This window comes from Erinaceus europaeus, chromosome 3, assembly GCF_950295315.1.
Source record: "Erinaceus europaeus chromosome 3, mEriEur2.1, whole genome shotgun sequence".
Lineage (NCBI taxonomy): Eukaryota > Metazoa > Chordata > Mammalia > Eulipotyphla > Erinaceidae > Erinaceus > Erinaceus europaeus.
Window position 1 is genome coordinate 130,388,424 of NC_080164.1, and position 25,161 is coordinate 130,413,584.

The following is a 25,161-nucleotide window of genomic DNA, read 5'->3' on the forward strand; positions in this document are numbered from 1 at the left end:
CACAACCATAACAGAAAAGTAAAAGCTTGGCCTAACAGAGTTGATGAGAAGCTAAGATGAATTCGAAGATTCTTGACATATAGATAGCATTCAGAAAAAAAAAAGTATTAAATATTTTATCAGAATTACAATGTTACTATTTTATGAGCTCAGTTTGTTCTATTTTCTACAAAATAAGAAAGTTTTGTATTTTTATAAGCATTTGCAAAAATCACAATAGTAAAAAAAAAAATGTTATGTGATAACAGTGAAAAGCACCTGCCAACACAAAGATATGGTTTCCTGGTTCCCCTTGCTTGATGATGAAGCTCCCTTGCTGGTAGTTTCTCCCATACATGCATTCCACCATGTCCTTTATCTGCTGAGGATCTAATCTCTTCAGAAATTGGTTTCTATTAAGGGCATCTGTAATGAGCTTCTTCTCACTAGTATGACAGAAAAAAGATGTTAGTTATTAATCATGAAAAAATCAGATTTTGCCATTCATATTTATTTTGATTTTTTATTTTCTAGTTTATTAACAACTTTCCTAGTAAAATATAATAATAAAAATTTCTAGCTCCACAAACACTTCAGCCTTATAACTACCATACTGTACATGTAAAACCTCTTTTCTGATAATTAGTAGCACACTAATTTTGCTATTGGTCCTAATCACAAAGAAAGAGTCTCTGAAAACCTCTGGACATATTATTAATGGACACACAGTTTTCAGATTGAAAACAACATCTCATTGATGGGTAAACCATGTACTTAATAACTGATTACGGGGGGGTGGGGTGATGATGCACCTCACAGAGCTCACACATTACAATGTGCAAGGATGAAGGTTCAAGTCCCTGGATCCCACCTGTAGGCAGGAAGTTTCATGAGTGGTGAAGCAGTGTTGCAGATATCTCTCTCCCCTCTATCTCCCCTTCCTTCACAATTTCTCTCTAAGCAAATAAATAAATAAAAATTTTTTAAAGAATTGATATTCATCCACTGACATATGTAAACATTTACAGTGTACATAGTACTAGTTATTTCATCTTAATTATTTTTATAAATGTATTTTTTAAGAGAGACCAGAACATTCTTCAGCTCTGGCTTATGGTGGTTGTTGGAGGCTGAATCTGGGATCTCCAGGACCTCGAGTATACAAATACCACACTCTAACATGTTAAGTTATCTCCTCAGCCATATTTTGCTTTGTTTATTATTAATTAAACATTGACTGACAACATTATAAGATTTTAGGGGTACAGCATCACAGATGTATATATGATAATGTCTACCATCCCCCAAGTCCATTACCAAAGTTTCTGTGGCAGGGATCTGTTTGGTGAGATGCTACAAGTGCTCGTCATTTTGTGTTTCATGTAATGCTCACCACCACTCTGTAAACTAACTGCTCTTCCTACTTTATGCACAAAGGCTAAAAGGCTAAAAGGTAAAAAAGGCTAAAAGGTAAAAAAACAACTTGTTCTAAATTTGTGAGTGGGAAGCATCTGCTGCTGCTGCCCCATCCATTGTCTCTTCTGAAACTCAGAAGTCAGCTCTCTTGGGGCTCCTTAGGCTTCAGCACAGGTAGGAGCTGATAGCAATAGTCTAGACTCATAATAATTACATTTTGACTTTTGATATATTGAGACTAGACAGAACCAACATTTCCAATCTCTCAGTCTTTCCCAAATCCAAGGCCTATTTGTTCATAATCTCAAATTCTGTTTTCTTTTAGAAAAGTAGCTCTGAATTATTACCTAATATTTATTACAATAAATTTAGACATTTTAATCAGTATGCCTTATATGTAGATATCATAGAATTGTTGAGCTGAAAGAAAAGTTGCTTTATTGGCTAACTTAAAAACCTTTAACAACATGTTTGGTCTCACGCCAACTCAGCCTGACTAACAACAGGGTTTTTTTCTTTCAACTCTCTCCTAATACTACACAAACTATTTGTAAACTGGTGATTTCTTAAGAACATGAAAACACCGATCCAAAGATACAAATGCACACCTATGTCCACTACAATGCTATTTATAATAGTCAAGCTATGGAAACAACTCAAGATGAATGTTAGATTGAAGACCCTGAAGAATGGAGGTTACCAAAGAAAGGAGGGGGGTATGCAAAAGCTCAATGTGATGTGGGGGAGGGACTGTGACATTTGGTGGTAAAAACACAATTTTAAGAGAGGTGAAATTGTTCATCTAAAATATACAGTCATGTAAACCAGTATTATTTCATGAATATGAAAAAGAAAGAAAGAAAGAAAGAAAGAGAAAGAAAGAAAGAGAAAGAAAGAAAGAGAAAGAAAGAGAGAGAGAGTGAGAGAGAGAAAGAAAGAAAGAAAGAAAGAAAGAAAGAAAGAAAGAAAGAAAGAAAGAAAGAAAGAAACTGGTAGTCTTTCTAGAAAGAAAGATGGCAAGCAGCCCAACGAGGGAAGTGGTTCAGTAGTAGATCACAAGATTTAAATACTTGAGATTCTGCATTTTTTCTATAGACATTAGTTATTTACTTATGAAGAATATAGGCAGACAGAGAGAGAAATAACTAGGCATCACTCTGGTATATGTGCTGCTGGACATTGCATGAGAGTCCAATTTCTTTATCTACTACAGCACCTCCCAGACCTTAATATTTGAGATTCTGAATTCAATCCTAGACACTGTGTATGTCAAGATGGTCTCTTTTCTCCTCTCCTCTCCTCTCCTCTCCTCTCCTCTCCTCTCCTCTCCTCTCCTCTCCTCTCCTCTCCTCTCCTCTCCTCTCCTCTCTTCTCCCTCTCCTTTCTCCTCCCCTTTTTTTTCCTTCCCTCTCTATTTCTCCCTCTCCTTTTCTCACATAACAAATAAGCAAATCTTAAAAACTGAAAATGAAAAGTCTCACCCAAAAGATAAAAGGTCATAGAATTAGATATTTTATGACTCTATCAGATCACTAGGCTACCTGAAGCAAAAAGAAGTAGTGCACAGAAATTCCTTCTTACCTACAGATTTCATCATCAGTTAGGCTCTCTAAAATTGTTTACCTAATCACCAAATCTTAACATCTTTATCCATTTCAATTTTTCATTTTCAAGGCTCACCAAAGATGAAGAAAAAAAAAATCTTAGCCCTGGATAACTTTAACAGCCTCTTTTCTGATATAAGTTTCTAACATTTTCTCCTATATCAAAATTTTAGATTAATCTTCTGTAAAGCTGATTTTATCCCAACCTCCTTCTTTTGTCATGCACTAAACCTAGCAATGTCTCTGCTTTGTGTTCTGCTTAGTGCAGGTTTGGTAGAGCTGTCAACAATACCCATAATGCTTCAACTTCCATGGCCCTTTCATGTTAGTGTAACATTCTAGCCCAGGTGTCCTAATTCCTCTATGTCCCAAGAAGAACTGATCCATTATAAGCAAAAGTGTGTTCAATTTAAATAGATTTGGAAATGTACATTGCAGACTTTGAAGATTCAAAAACCTCTTAAGGTTTCCCAAAACACATTGTTTCTCTCTCTCTCTCTCTCTCTCTCTCTGTGTGTGTGTGTGTTTAGTTTAGATTAACTCCTGTTAACATTCCATGGAAGTACTATGAAAATCATTTTATCCACAGGGGGAAAAATCAGTATTCCACGATCCTATCACATGGCTCCATTCTCTATATCTAGTACTTCCTAAAACAAAACCTTTGCTAATAGGCAGGTATCTTATCCTCATAGCTTCTTATGCCCACCAGCTTTATTTTCAAGTTTGGCACATTCTTTCTCCTTTAAATTCACTTAGTTTCTTCTCCCCTCAACCTTCCCAAACTTGATTCATCTAGCAAGGAGTTGCTTATGATCTATTCTGGATATTACAAGTCACACAACTTTTTTATTCAGTTCTAAACTTCTAGAGCACTTGTAGCTATGTCCATTCAATCCAGCATATTTTATCAAGCATTTATTGTAACAATTAATTAAGCATGACCCATGGTCTCAAAGAGGCTCCCATGTTCTGTCAGCTTAGTTTAATACATAAACAGGCTCTGTAATGTTGTACTGTTAGAAAAGAGTAAGAGTTCTCTCTCCTAGGTTTTTGAATTTTCTGCTTAAGTGGCAGCTTAGGGCAATTATTAGAATGTTAATTTGTCAGATATTATCTGCACAATTCTCCCAGTTAACATAAAATAACAACAAAGGCTGATTAAAACACGTTTACAAACCTGCTGGAAAACACTGGAGACCTATTAACATCAAAACAGCCCAACGAATCATGATAAACAAGAGACAGTGGGCTCCACAGTCACCTCACTCTTCCCTACAAGGAACTTATTGGATCATAATCAGGAATGAGAAAAGTTTTTATAAAGCATTTCTACAATGATTTATTTGTTTATTTTATGAGATAGAGAGAGGCATCAGAGTACTATACTACTTCTGCAAATGTGGTGGTAATACTTATGCAGAATGACGGAACAGGGACAAATGTAGGTCTTTCATAAAAGCAAAGGAGCATAACTCCAACTTAAAAAAAAAAAAAAGAACACCTCTAACACTAGTGTCACTAGAGGCTTCTTTTGAGTAACTGGCAATGGGAATAGGAGAGATTTCTAAGGTATAGCAACTCACTATTTCATGACCTGGGTAGTGGTTGCTTGGGTATATTCACTTTATTATTTCTGCACAACAAAAAGTTAATAAAAATAAAATAAAACCTGAAGCGTGAGTATAGCTGTGTAATCCATAATCCTATGTTCAAATGCCAACTCTGCCTTTGCCCAGGCATGTGGCTTTGAGGAAATCATTTAATCTTTCTGATTCTCATAGTTCTCTGTGAACAAAGAGCATGGCAATCAGTACCTGCTTTGTGGGAGTATTATGGACATAAGTAAAGTCAAGGATACAGTAGGTATTTTAAAATGGTGGCAGTAGTCATTAGGAATGGTAGTCATTATAAAATGTTGGGTGTGGGAGTGAGTGAACAGAATGATAGAGGACTTTTGGAAACCATGGAGAAATGAGAAGCTGCCAAGACCCTCTGTTCAGTTCAAAGTCCTTTCAACACCACTAGATCTTACATTCACTCCCATCAGTGGCAACCTCCTAATCCTTTTATACCCCCCTAAGTTACATAACCAACATTCTTTGGAGCAGTAAATTCCTGTCCTCTAAATTACTTTGAGAAGTTTAATTTGTCAAAGTCCACAACAGCTCTTGTTATGCTGGGCCTTCAATCTTCTTTCTCTGTCCCTGCATATTAGAGGCCTGTATTTTCACTGTTTGTTTTTGTCAGGTCAAAGCACTTCCCATGCAATCTTCTTTGCACAAGGCTCAGTGCAAAGCAAGGGCCAGCAGCCTCTGTTTTCTTTCTTATCTACAGGAATTCCTTTGAGCATGATTTCATGGCTTAGTGATATATATTATATAAAGCGTATCATAAAGCAAATGTTATGGGTATAAGACCTGGACTTTGATTCCTATCTGCTATGGGCTGGTCACTTAATATCTGAGCTTCCTAACCTGTGAAATGATAATAAATGCAGTTCAAGGTTACTGGATTTCTCAGAGTATTCAATTAATTAATAATATAAAGCACTAAGGACAGTACCGAGTATGTAAAATATACTACATAAGGGATGGTTAATACTCAAAGCTAGTGAGTTACCAGCAAGTTAACATTTGAATTTGAATTTCTATAAAACTGCTGTACTTAAAACTTACTTTTATTTTACATAGGGAGACCCCTCCAAATGTTAGTAAAACTATATGAAAACTATAGAGAACCCAGTCCCTCTGGTTATCCAGTAACTTTATGCATGGGATACCTCGGCCTCCTGCACTACTTGCACACCTTCCAATAAGCCAGGGTCTCTTGTCTCAATCCCACCATGCTTCCTTCAAAGTCCAACTCAACATCATCTCTGTGGAGGTTCCCTGGTTCCACCAAGCAAAATAGGTTCCCTCCATGTTACAGAGCTCAATCTCTTGGAACATTAACCACAGAATACAATACAGTGTAATCCCAAAAGAGTCTGGGTTCTTCAAGGAAGTAACTATGCTATCTTTATCCTCTTATTACCTGAAATTTAGAATTGCAACTGGTACATAGAAGGAATTCTATGTACAAAATTCAGGTTGTTAAAGGGTATTCTAATATTTTCTTCTAATTTAAATGGGAACACAGACAAGACTGGAGGTGGGAAATGTCAACCACCTAAATAAACAAATAGACAAAAACTAGGGTACATCTCTCTAGCTCATTCTCCCCAACTTTTTGAGTGATGAGCCAACAAAAAAAAATAAACATACAAGTTTATAATTTAAGACACTAGCATGAGAAAGATGAGGCCAGAGCGCATTTAATCAGAAAATGAGCATGACTCTTGGGTCAGTTCTCTTATCCTGCTGCCCATGGAATTAAGTCCAGTTATAATTTAATCATGCTTACTGTTACTTCATGCTCACAATCGATGTGCAGATGATCTAATTCCCAGGAGCATCAAAGTGCAGAGTTTAACAATGAAACGTGGAGAACAACCAAAACTTACAAGGAAGCTAATCTGACATACTCAATGACATGCATAATCATCATTGTGCTGCATGGCAATTAGGCAGAAATGGTAAGCAGTTCTTTGAAATGCCTGCAAAGAGAATTGTTCTTAGATCATCAAACTTAACAGTTCTGGAGCTCATTGTGATTGTGATTGCTAGGAAAGTGTTTCTTTTTCTTTAAAAATATTTATATTTTTTCAATTATTATTTATAAAATAGAATTAGTGACAAGACCATAGGATATGCGGATAACCATGGTCTTACACCAAATGTGATCAGACTAGGGGTTGCAACTCAGGATCAGTATTTTTTAATACATCTCAGGTATTTATACTGTGCACTTAAGGTTAAGAATCAGAGCTGTGAATAAGAAAAATGTCAGCAAGTATGAAGTTGGCTTTCCATCTATATTTCTACAACCCTGAGAATAAACCTCCATTAAAATTCACCAAGGAGAGCTGGGTGGTGGCACATCTGGTTAATTACACATTCCATCATGCACAAGGACCTGTGTTCTAGCCCTTGTTCCCCACCTGCAAAGGGAATGCTTCATGAGTAGTGAAGCATATCTGCAGGTATCTATCTTTCTCTCTCTCTCTCTCTCTCCCCTCCCCCTCTCAATTTCTCTCTGTGCTCTCAAATAAAAAGAAAAAGAAAAAATGGAAAAAAAATGGCCACCAGGAGCAGTGGATTCACAGTGTAGGCATTGAGCCCCAGCAAAAAAACAAACAAACAAAAACTTCACCAAGCAATTGCTCAAATACCATTAAGTAATCAACAATGATTAAAACAATAACCAATTAATGTGTGTCATTCCCAAGACACTGTCATATCTTATTCTACTTTGTTTAGTGTATACTTCAGTAGCATTTTGTATCTCTCCATTGGTTTGCAACTCTTACTGACATTCATCTCCAGAACATTTTTTTTGCCTCCAGGGTTATTGCTGGGGTTTGGTGCCTGCACTATGAATCCATTGCTCCTAGAGGCCATCTTTTTCCATTTCTGTTGCCCTTGTTGTTGTTACTTATTTTTATTATTGCCATTGCTGTTGTCGGTGCTGGATAGACCAGAGAGAAACCAAGAGAGGAAGGGAAGACAGAGAGGAGGAGAGAAAGATAGAAACCTGTAGATCTGCTTCACTGCTTGTGAAGCAACCCCCACTGCAAGTGGGGAGCTGGGGGAATGAACCGGGATCCTTATGCTGGTTCTTCTGCTTTGTGACATGTGCCCTTAACCCACTGCACTACTGCCTGGCCCCCCAGAACAATTTTTTTCATCCTAAATTCATCTCCAGAACATTGTTTTTCATCACCCTAACCTGAAACTCTGTACCCATCAAACAATAACTCCATTCTCTCTGATTTCTATTGCCTACTAACTTCCAATTTACTTTATATCTCTATGAATTTGATTTCTCTAAGCACCTCATATAAGTGAAATAATACAGCCTTTTGGGTCTGACTTACTTCACTTGGCATAACGTCTTCATGGCCCAAGGAAGGAATGTCCTTCTTTTTAAGACCAAATAATATCTCACTGTGTTTATATATGACAATTTGTTTATCTGTTGACCCATAAATAGACATCTGAACTGCTCTACCTTTTGGTTATTGTAAATAATGCTTTTAAGAACATGAGTGCCCAAGACTCTGAATTTTAAAATGTATGTCTCTTGATATCCTGCATGATCAACATCCTTAACCAAGGAATCTCATGCTAGAAAAGCAAAAAGTTCAAGAGAGAGATAAAGAAATAAATATCATTGTTTTCTCAATTACATTGTTGCTACTATGACCTTCCCTGAGATTCTATCAAGAAGATAGGCAGGATCGAAAAAGGCATGGAATGTTTAGATAATAAGGACTGAGGTCAGAAAGGAGTAGCCCATTTTAGCAGACACCTAGAAAAACTAAGTGAGGGCAGCTGGAGGCTTTGCCCATATCTCCAGGAGAGCAACTCAATGCCAGATCTACAATTCCTTACCCAATGCCAAGCAGGTCTACAAACTACTATCACCACTCCATCCTATCAGTTGGTAAGATAAAAACAAAATAAGCAGAATACAGGTACCAGAATTGCTCAAATTAAATTACAGTTGTTTATAACTACAAGGGTGAGGGGTTTCCATAGCTTTTAACACTACTACACAGACTAGTTACACATGCTTCCTAAGCCTCAGATAACAGTACTTACCTATTAGTCTATTATGAAAAGAAATGAAACCACTCAGAATGTGCCTGGGCTATAATAGGTTTCCAAAACTGGTACATATGGTCATTGATTAGACTGACACTGAGAGCTGGTGGGAATTAGAAAGAAGCAAAATCAAAGCAGAAGTGAAAGAAAAGGGGGGAGGGAGGCAGAAAGAAATGTCAGAAAGGACTGAGCTGTTGGTAGACACCTATTGCAGGGAGATTTAAAAAATTGTACTCATGTGATAACAATTGTCTTGTAAATGATTATTTCCCTAATAAAATTATTTTTTTTAAAAAAAGGGAAGGTAAAGAAGGAGCAAACATTAAAATTTGAGTTCCACTGATTAAATGTTTATCAAGCAGTCATTGAACTGAGAGTTTTAATCTGAAGAAGTCAATCCTGGGCATTATGGCTGCTAGCTAGGGCAAGGGCATTACATGTGGCTATGCAGTCTGTGTTATATACAAATACCAGAGTACAGGGGACAAAGAGGCAACTCATCTGGGTAGGGTGCATGCCTTGCCATTTGCATAGAACAGGTCTGAGATCTCACACACAGAGGTAGTGGCACTGTCCTGGAAGGAGCTCTGGTGATGTGGTGTCTGCCTGTCTGTTTAGCTAGCTTCAATCTGTAAGAAAGAAAAAGTGGCCTATACCTCATCACCTGGAATCCTAGTTAAGGAATCCTTGGATTCCCACATAGATACTATGGGCCTAGACATCTAATGGATTCCTCTCTTCTCCATCACTGGTCACTTCCATCAGGACTGTCCTCATTAGTCCATCTGTGGGCATTTTCAGGACCTTACCCTCACTATAAACTAGCAAGGGTAAGGACTGGCTCACTCTCCGAAGGGAGTCTGGGTGATCCTACTCTGCCAATTGTTTAGTATTGGTCCTGCAGTATGTGCAGCTTAGATGTTCCCAGCTGTGACTGTGGACTATGAGCTCAGGCTGACTGTACCCTAAGGTTATACAGGTTCCTCTTCTAAATATGAATAAACACATGCCCTGGATCAGATCGATGTAGTAAATAATTAATTGTATTTATATGTCTTTTCAAGTTGGGAAGCTGCCCTAAACTGGCTTTCAAGTAATATTCTCTACTCTGACATCATCCTCCCAGACAACGTCTCTATTCTACTTCCATGTTAACTATTAAGCTTAAGCAAAGATTACGAGAGTATTGGGCTCCTAGGAACATACACAAAAATAGATGTCCTTGCCTCTTTCCACCCTAAGGTCCCTGTTGGCTCTACTACTCTTTGGTTCCTGTTTATTAAACATCTTGTCCTGCTTTACAACTTATTCCCTTCTAGCCACCAAGTTCCAGATGCTATTATGTTCCCATCCAGACCTCCCTGTGCAGATGACCTCACTAGTGTGTCCCAGAACGTGACCTCTTCAGAACTCTATCTTACTTGGGAAAGATAGAGACAAGCTGGGGGTATGGATTAACCAGCCAATGCCCATGCCCATTGAAGAAGCAGTTACTGAAGCCAGAACTCCTTCCTTCTGCACCCCAAAAAAGAATTTTGGTACATACTCCCAGAGGGAAGGAAAATGTTAAGGGAAGATGACCAGAGAGCTCTGAACTCCAGCTTCACCAAGACCCAGAACTTTTTGTGACAAGGAATATTTGTTTCTGCACCATCACTGAGAGGGAAAAGATTCTGGTGAACACCTGAGGAAGTTAGGCACTGTCTCTATTATCTGAAAGGGAAGAGGAAAAGGGAAGGACAGCTATGGGATGATTTCACACAAAAGTGGAATATAGAGAATTGAAGCACATAAACTTGAAAAGAATATATATATTCAATCCATAACTATGACCTTGGTATAATTATGGTGGTTGCCATTGGAGGGAGAGTGGGGGGCACAGAACTGTTGTGATGGTGGGAGTGGAGTGTAATTATATCCCTGTTATCTTATAATTTTGTAAATCATATATATAGTAATTTTGCTTACTGGTTTATAATATTATAAGATTTTGTGATATAATTCACATCTATGTGTTTTATATATAAAGTGTTTATATATATATATGTATATATAGTGATAATATATATGGCCTGGAGCAGTGAAATCATGCATGTTTGGGGCCTTAACTCCCACATATATATCAGAATGTATGGTATAGGTCTTAGTTGTATAACTGAAGACAAGGGGAAGCTGAGCCAGCTAACTTAGAATGAGCATTTAGATTTAAAACTATCTGAAACAAGAATCCCTAATGTTTTCTGAAGCTTAGCTAAATAACTTTCTTAAGACCTACCAATTGACAGGCTGAAAGATTTGAGGATAAAATGAGAGGGGCAAAGGGCAACTACAAAGAGAACTGGGAACTCTCTTTGAATCTGGGGGGGCATTGGGTGTCTGGCAGTTCCAGACTCAAAACTTCGCTCCATCAACTACCAATTCCAAGCCCAACTTTGAACAAGCTGTCAAATAACTCTGTGTTTCTCTCTTCATCTCCAGTATAAGGAGATGTGTTTATAAATGCCCACCTCTAGTCTCTATGAGATAATGCCCAGAAAACAAGACACTTCTACCATTTCACCCAGAACTGAGTTTTCTCTTCCCATTCCTGAGTTCTGTTCTGAGTGTCTAAATGCACATCGCTACTATAATGATTCATACTGGCTTTTAAACACTGACTATTTCCCCTCGCTACCATTATCCACAGCTTTCAGCTATCAGATTGATTACCAAAAAAACTGAACTTTTCTCTTCCTCCCTTGGTTTAGGGAAATTCATTTATTCTTTATTTCCCTGAAGACCTAGGTTAAGGCAATCATACTTTAAAACACGGCACAAAGCTGTTAACAGTCCAACTGTTGATTAAGAATGAGTGGGTATGGTGGGTCCTGTACACACACACATAGGAGTGAACCACAAAATCTTATAATATTGTCAGCCAATGTCAGATCAATTAAATAAAAGTATTGCTGATGCTCTTATTTTTACTTAATAATCTATATAAAATCTAGACACCAAACATTTTACATGACATTAAGTCTATAATTCCATGAAAGAAGAAAAAAAAGTTGTTTTCTTTTAACCTCTCAGACCCTAGAAAAACTTTTCTCTATGCAGTCTGATAACAGGACAGCACTTTCTGAAAGCATAATTTCCAAGCATAAATATTAGTATGGAATTTTTTGTATTCATACCCCCTAAAAAACATTAAAACACCCTTTTTAGTTATATATCTAGTATTTTTTCAAGATTTTTTTTCCTTTATTAGGGAGATTAACAGTTTACAACAGTAAAATAGTTTGTACGCGTATAACATTTCTTTGTTTTCTCACATAACACTCTAACCCCTGACCTACATCCTCTTCTGCCATCATGTTCCAGGACCTGAAAACTCCCTCCGCTTCAGAGTTCTTTACCTTGGAACAATATACCAAATCGAGTTCAACTTCTGCTTTGTGTTTCCCCTTCTGTTCTTATTTTTTTTTAACTTCTGTCTATGAGTGGGATCATTCCATATTCATCCTTCTCTTTCTGTCTTATCTCAACATGATTCCTTCAAACTCTGTCCAAGATGAGATGAAGAAGGTGAATTCATCATTTTTAATAGCTGAGTAATATTCCATTGTGTATATATACCATAACTTACTCAGCCACTCATCTGTTGTTGGACACCTGGGTGGCTTCCAGGTTTCAGCTATTACAAATTGTGCTGTTATGAGGTGACTTCCAGGTTTCAGCTATTACAAATTGTGCTGTTATGAACATAGGTGTACACAAATCTTTGGATGGGTGTGTTTGGTTCCTTAGGATATATCCCCAGGAGAGGGATTATATCTAGTATTTTACAAAGTTTCCCAACTAAAATATGAAGAGTTTTCCTTGAATTTTCCTTCTGAAAATGTAGTATAAAAGAATTATTAGAACATATGTTAGATAGCAGATTTCTTTTGTTCTAGGTCTTATTTCCAATATTAAAAAAGCTGTGTAACCTCATAATTTGAATGCTTCTAATTTATAAAATGGGGGTGAATGGCATCTTATAGGTTTTTTTTTTTAGGACAGAGAGAAATGGAGAGAGGTGGGGAAGACAGAGGGGAAGAGAAAAATAGACACCTGCAGACCCGCTTCACCACCTTTGAAGCAACTCCCCTGCAGGTGGGGAGCTGGGGGTTTGAACAGGGATCCTTATAATAGTCCTTGTGCTTTGCGCCACCTGCACTTATGCCACTGAACTACTGCCTGACTCCCTGTCTTATAGGTTTTTTTTTTAATGAGTATTAAGTAAACCCCGATTTGTGAGACATTTAGAGTAGTGTGTAGCACAAGTGTTATGACCATTTTATAGAAATACCCCTGTTCAATATGAAGGAGTCTCATTTCTATAAGCCACACTCAAATGCCCATTTTATAGAAATGCTAAGGTTCAGCAGTGTGTTAGGAAGGAGACACAAATAATAACAAACATACTCTTCCCTTTTGTTAACTAATGACTCACTAATATTTTCCACTATTATCTATTCTGTCCCTGGGGTGAAAGTGAAAAATGGAACTAATTGTGCTTCCTAAAACTAGAGTCAACATTTGAAGTCAGAAGGCACATTTTTATCATTTCTTTTCTCAGAAGAACAATAGTTTCAAATGATAGTTTCAGTGTTCTCAAGGCCAGGTGGTGGCACACCTGGTTGAGTGCACACATTACAGTGCACAAGGACCTGGGTTTAAGCCCCCTCAGCCTTCATCTAAGGGGGAAAGCTTCACAAGTGGTATAGTAGTGCTACAGGTGTCTGTCTCTCTGTCTCTATCCCTCTCTCTCTTCCCCTTCCTCTCAATTTCTGGCTATCTCTAGCCAATAAATAAATAAAAATTATAAAAATGGCTTTAAGAAAATAGTTCCAGTGCTCTTGATGAGAAGGCCTTCATACCCAAAACTTGTCAGATGTTCCTGATTAATCCACCTGTGTGCCACTTATTCAGCATGAGTTACATCATTGTACCCTGCTGGTATCCAAGTTCACTAAACAATGTTCACATAAACAGAACATTCCTTTTAGTCAAAGGTTTCACCTCTGGATACATTCTTTCCTTGTTGCTCAAGTGAAGTCAGACAGACAAAAGCTGTGTGATTTCTTCCTCATCCTCCTTTGCCACGCAGACTCCCTTCTCAGCTCTGAGAAATACTGTGTGCAGCTGGGGCCCCACCCTGTCTCTCCAAATACATCAGTCTATTCCAGAAGCATAGCAAGCTCATGCTCTGTGTTTGTTTGGTTTTTTTTTTTCAATACAAGCCTGTGCTCTGAGGACCCAGCACTTGTTGACTATTGGTGCAAGGGGTAGGTATGTTCAATACTTTGGGAGAAGCTGGAAAGCAATGCCATTCCAAGCACCAATCAGTAGGACACATGATAGTAAAGGAGACTTGAATCCAGATTGTTCTGGCTTGAAGTCTTTCATCCTAGTGGGAAGTTGTAAGATCACTGTGACAGTAGAGGGAAAGGACTGCTCTCAAACTCAAGAATCTTGGAGCTGAATATATGCCTGGTCAAATCCCATCGCATATTCTGCAACTCACCTGAACCTATGTGCTCACATCTCCAGGAAGGAGGGCAAGATTTAATAATCTCTAGGGTTCTTTAAGCCTTGGTCTTCTGATGTTCAACATTAAATTTAAATCTGAGATCAGAGTGGCTGATATACTGTGGTATTCTGACTCATCAAGATTTATGATCTTTCAGGAAGGCTTGGAACCTATAATAGGAACCGGCTATGTGCCCACAGAGCTGCATGCTTCTAAAGAACTAATGGTCGGTGGGCAGGAAGCCAAGTCACTTACAGAAGTCCTGTGGGCTCAGTGTTCCTCAAGAGTTATTCTACCTTGTATCCACCTCAACTTGACAGACTTATTCTCACTTTCCATGGCTTTGCTCTAAAACTTAACACAAATTTTATTTTCTCTTTTTTTAAATTATATATTTATTCATTGGATAGAGATAACCAGGAATTGAGAGGGAAAGGGGGAGAGACAGAGACAGAGTGATAGAGAGAGAGAGAGAGAAAGAACTACAGCACTGCTTTACCACTCTAAAGCTTTCCCTCTGCAGATGGACATCGAGGGCTGGAACCTGGGTCCTTGTGCATTCTAATATGTATGCTCAATCAGCTACACCACCACCTGGTCCCCAGGTTTTATGTTCTCTATCAAGTCTATAGCTTATTAAAACCTTACTAGCTCATAATTCCCATCTCAGGAGACAGAGGTTATAATAAGAAAAAAATTAGCATAGTCAATTTAATAGCCATTAGGTACATATGGCTATATAATTTTTAGATTCTTCAAAATTAAAAATTCAGTCTCTTGGTGACACTTTTCAATTGTTCAAGGCCACATTTTGCTATTGTTTACCATGCTGGACAACACAGATTAGAGCAGGAAGCAGAGAAGTACAAATATAGTTTCATGTCCTCTATATCCTTCAGAAGATTTGATGGGACAAAAAAAAAGTTGCCCTGAGTCTGGCTACTTACAGTACTGTGGAATACCGGAGCCTTGGCAGATTCATAGACTGTTGGAGAATGGGCTTGACAGTTTCTTATGAATTAATGAAACTGATCCCTTAAATTGCAAAGATGTCATTCCACAGACATCTTTCTCTGTTGCACATACACCTAATACTGTCAATGGTTGCAGGGCCAGGACTCTCTAGTGAGGCTCCTGCTTACTACTGACAATTCATGAGAGGTATCTTTTTTGACAGACAAACAAATAAAAAGCCCTCAAAGACTGAAAGACCATTTAATGGTTTTCCACTCCAGTGTAGAAGGAAAACATTATCCAAAGTGTATTTGACACTTATTAGTAGGATCCCAGTCAGAAATTAAGTCAGAAAACTTTATAACAGCTCATGAGAACCCTAGAAAAACTAAGAGAGTCACTTTGACCAGTATCTTAAATTCTCCAACATGTAACAGGAACTGCTTGGCTAGGTTGTCAAACAATTGCATATGGTAACCATTCTTTTGTTAGTAACTGATTCTTCTTCTTCTTCTTCTAGCGTTTGCCCTTCTTCCGTAGCCAGTCAACAGCGTCAGGTTGAAAGCTGTCAGGAGCTGCTTGTTGCTGGCTTTGAAAGTGACTGGGATCCATGTGGATTCAGTCAGCTAGGAAGGATCGTCAGTTTCCCCAATGAATGGGTACTCACGGGATGCACCACGAGAACTGTAACTGATGTGCCCATTTATCAATATTTCAAATATTCTAACACCTAGAAAATTGTAATTTACAAAATACTTGGTGGAGAACAGAAAAGATACATAAAAATATCCAAAGCTAATTTAGCAGTTTTTCTCTATAACTGAACTGTCTGATATGAAGGCAGTGGGTTCACTATGAAAGCAGAAGCAACGTAGTCTGTTCTGAACGATCTAGCTAGGTCTCTGTAAAACTAACTCATTATGGACTCATCTCATTTCTGCATCATGACCTCATGCACTTACCTGGTTTGCCTTTATGATAAGGAGAATCACTGCTAGTCCTTATTCCTGAACTCCCCCATGCCCACACTTCACAAAGACCAAAAGGAGAATGGTTTGACTGAGAAATTGACTGTGTATTATTTTTATCTATTAAGAATACAGTTAATAAATAGAAAATAATACTCTTATCTCAGTTACCTAACACCATGAGTTCTGCCTCAAGGTTAGCACTAGTCTTTAGAATGAAATAACTGACATAATTTTGGTTCAAGATAAGAAATATGGTGAAATATGTCATCAAAGTGAGTCAAAGTGATGAATTGCTATTAAATTCCCTTACAGCATTAGATATAAGTACATTTCTGTTTGAAAGAGTCCTTGTATTAAAAATTACATTTACATATAATTAGCAATATAATACATAAATGAACACTAAATGTGAACCTGCTATGTCAACAAGGACAGTGAATAGCATATGATTTTTGAATAAGTATATAACTATAAAATTTATGTTTTATGAAGTTATACCATTAAAATAAACAATTATTACTTTGTTAAATCCTTTTAATTATGTATTTATTTTATTGTCACCAGGATTATCACTGGTGCTCAGTGCTGGCACTAAAAATCCACTGCTCCCAGCAATCATTTTTTTCTTTCTTTCCCCTATTTTATTTGATAGGACAGAAGGAAATTGAAGGGGAGATAGGGAGAGAGAAAGATAGACATCTGCAGACCTAATTCACCACTTGTAAAGCATCCCCACTGCAAATGGGGAGGAGGGGCTTGAACCTGGGTCTTTGCACAGGTCTTATACGCTTAAAAGGCATGTTTTACTTCGGACTGCATCCAAAGATATCAGGCATGGAATGTCAACCTACCAGCTTCATTACTCTGGTGAGACCTTTCCTAACTCACAGGCCTCCTTAATTCCACTTTGGGTGGTACACTTCTTAACAAACCTCAAAATCTAGATATAGACCAGGGTCCATGAGATAGGGCATATGTACATGTATCCAGAAATTGGGGGGAAACATATACTGTAAAGCAAAAGTACACAGTATTTTTTAGTGAGTCAATAAATGTAGCAAGCAAGCAGAAAGACCTAAAAAGACATCATAAAGTACATAGTCAAATAGTTTCTACAATAGACCTAGATACCCTCCTCACCTACTTCCTATTGTATGTCCCTCAATCACTCCAAAGCTAACTTTGTCAGACAAAGTAAGGACTACAAAAGCAAAATAAGAGCAAGAGACTGGCATACTTTAATGATGGCCCTTTAGTCACTACCAGGCCACCCCATCACCTGGGGCCCTAGTCAGTGAGTCCTGGGATTCCCACACAGACATGATGAGCCTAGACCTCTAACAGATCCCTCTCTCCACTATCACTGATCAACTCCATCATGAACAACATAATGGACCCCTCTGTGAGCCCCTATAGGACCTGGCCCTCAGTGTGGATCAACAAGGGTAGTAAGTGTTTCATTCTCTGAAGGGAGGTTGAATAGCATACTCCATCTATCACCAGAGGATGATGGGTCCTGAAATTGGCACAGCCTGGAATGTTGCTAGCATTAACCACAGACTGTGAGCTCAGACCTACAGGGATGCAGAGGTGACACAGGCTCCTGTACTGACTGTGGGCCCCAGATCAAATTGATGGGGTTTATAATCAACAATATTAATATACTTTTCCCATATTAGGGAGCTACTGTCTTCCCTGATCCAGCTTTCTGGTCCTTTTTCCAACTATGACACAATGTCCCCAGACAATAACTGAGGTCACCTGCATATTGGATGTCAGGTGCAGGCAAAAACTAGTAGGGTCATGGTTCCCTTGGAATATACCTAAAATAGACCTGCTAGCTTTTTCCAAATTGGAAACCCCAAGTCTTCATCCACAATATTCCAACTTTTAGGTTCATGATTAGTCAACAATTTGTTCTGCTTTATATCTCAACTTTTTCAGCCACCAGGTTCCAGATGCTACCATGATGTCAACCAGACTTCCCAGGGCAGAGGACCCCACTAATGTGTCCTGGAGTCCCACTTCCCAGAGTTCTGCCCACTAGGGAAAGAGAGAGACAGGCTGGGAGTATGGATGGACCTGCCAATGCCCATGTTCAGCAGGGAAGCAATTACAGAAACCAGACCTTCCACCTTCTGCACCCTATAATGACCCTGGGTCCATACTCCCAGGGGGATAAAGATTAGGAATGCTATCAGGGGAGGGGATGGGATAAGGAGTTCTGGTGGTAGGAATTGTACCCCCTCTTATCCCATGGTCTTGTCAGTATTTCCTTTTTATAAATAAAAAAAAAAGGATGCACCACCACCTGGCCCCCAACAATCATTACTTTTGCAACAGATATAGAGAAGAAATTTTCAAAACAGTAAATAGTAAAACTTTGGGCTCCTATCTCTCTCTATGAGAACTATGGTGGTTATTCTTGCAGGGGTTGTGGTATTCACAGTATTCTGCTGGTGGGTGTGGTGAGGAACTCTACCTTATAATCTTTTTTTTAATTTTATTTATTTTCCCTTTTGTTGCCCTTGTTTTTTATTGTTGTTGTAGTTATTATTATTGTCATCATTGTTAGATAGGATAGAGAGAAATGGAGAAAGGAGGGGAAAACAGAGAGGGGGAGAGAAAGATAGACACCTGCAGACTTGCTTCACTGCCTGTGAAGGGACCCCCCTGCCCTGCAGGTGGGGAGCTGGGGACTCAAACCTGGATCCTTATGCTGCCTGGATCATTGCGCTTTGCACCACGTGCACTTAACCCACTGCGCTACCACCCAACTCCCTCTTCCTTATAATCTTATAAACCACTATTAAATGATTAATATATAAATAAAACTTTTGAACTTAGAGAACTTCTGAAATTTAACATTAATCAGCTTTCTCTTATTCACAAAGTGTTATGACTATTAATCCAATGACTTGTTTTCTTAACAAATATTTATTAATTATTCACTGTGTGCCAAGTAATTTTGAAAAATTTATGAATGAAGCCTCCCTTTACAATCTTGTTATCAAATAACTGTTTACTTGTTTAAATAAGATGTTTTATCTTGACTTATTTTACTTGGGCTTGGGGATAAATTAAAATTTGTTTTAATTTCATAAATCTTGCAGTGTGTAAGAGTGGTCCAGGCTCAGGAAAAGACATTATCAAGACAAAGAATCTAATTTCAACTAGTAAATACTTAATCACTTAAAATAATTCAAAAAGGGCACCCTAATTTTTGATGTTTCTAATCAATCTTTTCTGGTTAGAAAATGTAAACTTTATCTATAGAAGAAATGTACACACACATGTGTACACATACTTGCACACCTGTGCATACATATATGAGTGGCATGTTACATGCTTATACATTCTTTTAATCCTCATTTTTAAAAATAAATTCTGAAATAAAAATCTATTCTACTTTTTAATTGCTCTCTTAGCCTGAAATGCCCTTTACAACTAATCAATGATCTTTTCCTTCCTTTGAATCTCAGTTAAAGGTCACCCCCTTTGGCCAGGCCTTTCTGACAATTGCAATCCTATTTGCCTCCTTGCCTTTCTTTCCTCCCATGCCCACTGGACTGTTGACTTCTTTTATATAATTTACCACAATTATTAATCACACAGTGCTTACAATTTTTTTCTGTGTATACTGTGCATATTCCATTAAGAAAGGTTCTGTACCTGTTTATTCACTGATAAATACTTATTATTTAACACAGTGACTGGCATAAGATAGTGTCTGATTTAAACTGCACAATGAATGAATGGGAATCTTGTCCCTTTTCCATGGCACTTGTAGACTGAGGGACAAAGAAGCAGATTTTGGGTCACATATTAATAACTCACTGTGATTTGTGCACACTTTTAAGTTCACTCCTGTAGAATAGACATAGGAAGGCTTTCTAAAAGTACTTCTTCAGTCAATGAAAACGACTTTGGTAGACTCAGCTCTTCAGGCACACAAATCAATATACAGGTATAGCACAACTCCTGATTTAAATAAACATTCTGGAACCAGAGACATATCTCAGTGGTAGAGCATAGGAATTGCATATCCCAAAGCTCACAGCTGACTCCAAGCTTTGTTTCTGATGGACTGAGTGGTGCTCTAGTAATTAACTCTCTCACTCTCTCTTTTAATTTTTGTATTTATTTATTTTCTCTTTTGTTGCCCTTGTTTTATTTATTATTGTAGTTATTATTTTTGTTGTTATTGGTGTCGTCATTGTTGGATAGGACAGAGAGAAATGGAGAGAGGAGGGGAAGACAGAGAGAGGGAGAGAAAGATAGACACCTGCAGACCTGCTTCACCGCCTGTGAAGCAACTCCCCTGCAGGTGGGGAGTAATAAGCTCTCTTATCCACCTTCACTCTCTCTCATAAAAGTAAGGACCCACATAAGAATCCCGGTTTGAGCCCCCGGCTCCCCACCTGCAGGGGAGACACTTCACAAGCGGTGAAGCAGGTCTGCAGGTGTCTATCTTTCTTTCCCCCTCTCTGTCTTCCCCTCCCCTCTCCATTTCTCTGTCCTATCCAACAGCGATGACATCAACAATAATCACTACAACAGCAGTGAAGAACAAGGGCAACAAAAAGGAAATTAAAAAAAAAGTAAATAAATCTTTTGCTAAAATTCTGTTCCAGGAGAGACTCTTTTGCAAAGCAAAGCCATTTAAGAAAACCCTCTATCCTCAAATCTGTTAATCAGAGATTTACCTTTTGCATTGAGGAAGTTGAATAAATGTCACTCAGTAAATATCACACATGATATTAAAGCCATTTGAGTGTGAAGAATGTGGGCACTTCTTACCTGGAGTCCTTTCTGACTCTTGCCTTCTCAAAGGAGAATTCTGGGGGCTTGTTGAGGTCATAGGTCCGGGTTGTTGGCTCTGCGGACACCCCAGCCTTTGCTCCCCTTCTGCTATGGAGAGAGACCAAGGTTGAGGTCCTACGGTGAACTTCCAGAGGCACCTTCTCTGGGGATGCCTGTAGAGGACTTCCTCCCTGCACATGCACCACATCCTGCAGCTTGTTCAGCTGGATGCACTTGCTCTGGAGCTCCTCTGTGAGCTCAGCGATGGCAGAGGTCTGCTTGGACAGCTGCTCCCTAAGTTCCTGGATCTCAGTGTCCTTCTTCTTCAGCTCTTTCTCCAGCTCCATAACCTTGCTCCGCAGGGCATCACTGGTGATGTTCCCAGGGTGGCCATCTGGATGTTTGGAATGTTTTGGCTTCACTGAACCATTTCCCATTTTGCTCAAGAACCTGAGAGGAAGCATAGAACTGAGAAGGACCCAATGGAGTTTCAATTACCAGCATCCACCCCCCCACCTCCTCCCAAGCCAATCATCATCAGACAAGGAAACACAGCTGTCATCATTGTTTGAGAAGCCGTAAACTCCTCACGTTTTCAGGAAAAAGAACTGTTGATTTATTCCCTTTCTCCCTCTGGTAGGAAGGGTTGGCACTTGGTTCCATTCTGCCCTGTCCCTCTGCTGGCACAGGTGCCACATCAAAGCATTTTTGCACAGACCTGAATTATCTGTTGTTCTCTTGGGTTGTTCTCTGTGGACAACTGTCAAAAGCACCACAAAGATAGAACGCCAAGGAGCAGCTACAGCAGCCCAGCCCAGGCTTGGAAATGTCATAGCTCCCTCAGACCTCTCTCTGCCACAGCTCCAGTAAGAAAACTTCCCCTGACTCAGGGCTTAAAAAAATGGGCTTTGAAATAAAGCCAGGAGGCTTCCCTCAGGAGGAAGAGGTGCTTCATTAGTGCTTTCCTCTTGCTGGATGTACCTATTTCATTTCACACTTCTGAAAATGTTCAAAGGTAAATTTTTAAAAAGTATGGATTTCAATCAGTAGGATCTGGAAAAAGGCAGGGGAGTCTTCTCCATCTTTTGCTTAATATTCCAAATCTAAATCTGTCCAAAAGCAGTGGCGTGTAGGACAAGACTCCATTCTTTTCCCATGGAGAATATCCTCAGCATAAGCTCCAAAGTTGTAACTGGCCCAGGGATCTTTGGAATGTAATAGGCAGGTCAGCGATGGCAAGATATGACTTCAGTTGATTCTGAAATATATATATATTTAGTTCAACAGTTAAAGATTCTACTTATTTTAACTTTCACTAGAATTATAAAGAATTGGGGGGGCAGGCGGTGGTGCACCTGGTTAAGCACACATGTTACAATGCACAAGGACCCAGGTTTGAGCCCTTGGTCATCACTTGCAGGAGAAAACTTTGTGAGTGGTGAATTAGGTCTGCAGGTATCTCTCTGTCTCTCTCCCTCTCTATATCCCCCTTCCCTCTCAATTTCTGGCTGCCTCTAGCCAATAAATAAATAAAGATAAATTTAAAAAGAATTGACATTTATTGCTGAAGTGGGTATTAATATATTAAGGTAGTTTTTGCTTGGTTTTTTTGTTTGTGTTATGTTTTTCTTTCTTTCTTTTTCTTTTTTATCAGTCCACTGCTCAGCTCTGGCTTTTCCTGGTGCAGGGGACTGAACCTAAGATTTTGGAGACTCAGGCATGAGAATCTCTTAGCATAACCATTATGCTATCTTTCCTGACCCAATATATTAAGGTTTCAGATTTACTAAACAACCCCATGAGAACAAAATAAGACATAGGCCATGTGGTCCAGGAAGTGGCACAGTGGTAAAGCTTTGGACTCTCAAGCATGAGGTCCCGAGTTCAATCCCTGGCAGCACGTGTGCCAGAGTGATGTCTGGTTCTTTCTCTCTCCTCATTTCTTTCTCATAAATAAATTTAAAAATATATTTAAAAAAGAATAAGACATAGGCCATGATAAGCACAAATGACTAAATCAATAAGGAGAAGTCAAACGGATTAAATTTGGAAAATAATGCTTCGATAAAATGCTGTCTTTTTAAGACTACCTATTTAACTTTATAGTTTTGCATGTACAGTTGTTGATAGCCAGAAGCCAAGAAACACTATGAAACTTGCAAATTACATTTGAATTACCTCCCACTATCAAGCATCAGGAGACAAGATGAAACTTTGAAGTGATCTAACTCTCATATTCTTGCCCCTCCATTCTCTAAATTTCAAAATCTAAGGGAAATGAAATGCTGAGATTAATTTCACAGGTTCTACTGGAGTACCTTTGTCCTGACCCATGTCAGGACAAAGGCACAGATATAAAACAGCCTCTAAGTTGTAAACAGATGCAACCTAACAGCCAATGCAGCTACCTAAGATGGATGGTAGAAACAGAAAACAAATGTACCTTTACAAGCGATCTTACAAAATCCAGATAGTCCTCCTAGAATTCAGGTTCAAAGTAGTCATTAATAAACATCAGCCTCCGGAGAACTGCTTTAATATGTTGCAGAGATGAGGCAGGTTTAACCTTTGAGTTTCTGTTGACTTGGCAGCCTTTCTGATTCTCATAAAGCAAGAATATATAAAAAGGTTAAGGAGACTAGAATTCAAAGGAGTCCCGGGTAGTCTTGTGTCTCAAATGAGCAAGTCAATAGACATTACACTGGGACCTAAGAGTAAACTTGACTGAGATACTAAATGGCAAGCAAAAGAAGGGTGCTCCAAAGGTATCATAAGTTAATAAATGGGCAAGTTTTAATATGCAGCTGTGAGCAATCTTCTCAACATGCATTTTTGGTTGAAAAACAAGCATTCCTAAGAAAGGTGAGGATAAGGGGCAGGGCAGTGACGAACCTGGTTCAATACACGTAACCTTGTGCAAGGACCTGGGTTCAAACCACTACTCCCCACCTGCAGGTGGGAAGCTTTATGAGCAGTCAAGCAGGGCTTCAAGTGTTTCTCTTCCTCTCTCCCTCTCAACCTTCCCTTCCCCCTCTCAATTTCTCTCTGTCCTATCAAAGGAAAGAAAAGAAAAAAGGATAAATGGTCACTGGGAAGACCCAGCATTAACTTTGGTGGCAATAAAAAATAATGTAAAAGGAGAGAGAGAAAGAAAGCATAAGTGGGAAATTAATTGCCTAATGAAGAACAAAAGTAAGCATGAAAACTTTAATGTAATCAACAGTTAACAATGAACTAGTCACTCAGATTCTATTCATAGAACAATTGCTTACTAAGATCTAAACACAGTCAAATTTGACACAGAAAACAGTACTATGATTCTATACGTGAAAAGGCTAAGACTCATTCTTGGACTATGACTGATACTCAAGGCAGCCAGTACCTAGCCAATAATTTTACAAACCTGAAGCACAATTAGGTAGAGGACATTAAATTCTCCCAAATACCAACTACTGTCTGGTTTTAATGAAGTCAGTTTGGAAGCTGTATAAATCTTTCAAGCTGTTTAGAAATCCAAAGAGGAGTGAAATGAGAATAACTCATCTTTCAAGTAACTAATTTTAAATATGCAAGTAAGTTACTAAATGGCTCAAACACTAAGTCTGATTTTTCATTTAGTCCCCTTATTTAAATTCAGTTGTCCCTCAGCCCAAGTGTCTGGCTTCATAAAATCAAATTAGATTCTCTCTGTTTCCTGCACCAGTCATTAAGAGACAGTAGTCACACTGCCAGTCAAAGAACTCAACCACAGGATGTTGCTCATAATATAACAGCTATAGGTTATTAGAATCCTCCTTATAATCAGAAGGCATAACATGATATAATAAGAAATGAGTTAGGAGATAAAGAGCAGTATTTACCAGGAGCAATGTACTCAGGCCAGCCAGGGTTGAGAAATAAGTTGTCCCCTTATGGTTGTATACCTTATAAATTATTTAAAATATGTCTGTCTGTCTATCTATCTAGAAAAGTGAAGTCATTATATCTCTCCCCTAAGAGTTTTATGAATATTATGCTTGCTAAAGTATCTTGGAAAATGTCTGGCATGTAGCAAGCATGAGTAGGCACTGTCATTTATAACAGAAGACTACATGCTAAGAATGTTATGTGAATTCCTGTGGGGTTTATTGCTTGGTAGAACATAATTATAGCAAACTAGAAGACTACCAGTC

At 38.6% G+C, this 25,161-nt stretch overlaps 1 protein-coding gene across 2 annotated transcripts in view; it reads right to left on the minus strand.

The window, feature by feature from the left end:
* PRKG2 (protein kinase cGMP-dependent 2) overlaps positions 1–25,161 on the minus strand; it is a 118,980-nt gene that overhangs the window by 86,909 nt on the left and 6,910 nt on the right. For both annotated transcript variants that reach the window (XM_060187926.1, XM_007518499.3), the window contains exons 2-3: positions 20,987–21,439; positions 259–425 (exon numbers count right to left, since the gene is read on the minus strand). In XM_060187926.1, the coding sequence (XP_060043909.1) occupies positions 259–425; positions 20,987–21,426 (607 nt within the window). In that variant the 5' untranslated portion in view covers positions 21,427–21,439. The remainder of the gene's footprint in view (positions 1–258; positions 426–20,986; positions 21,440–25,161) is intronic.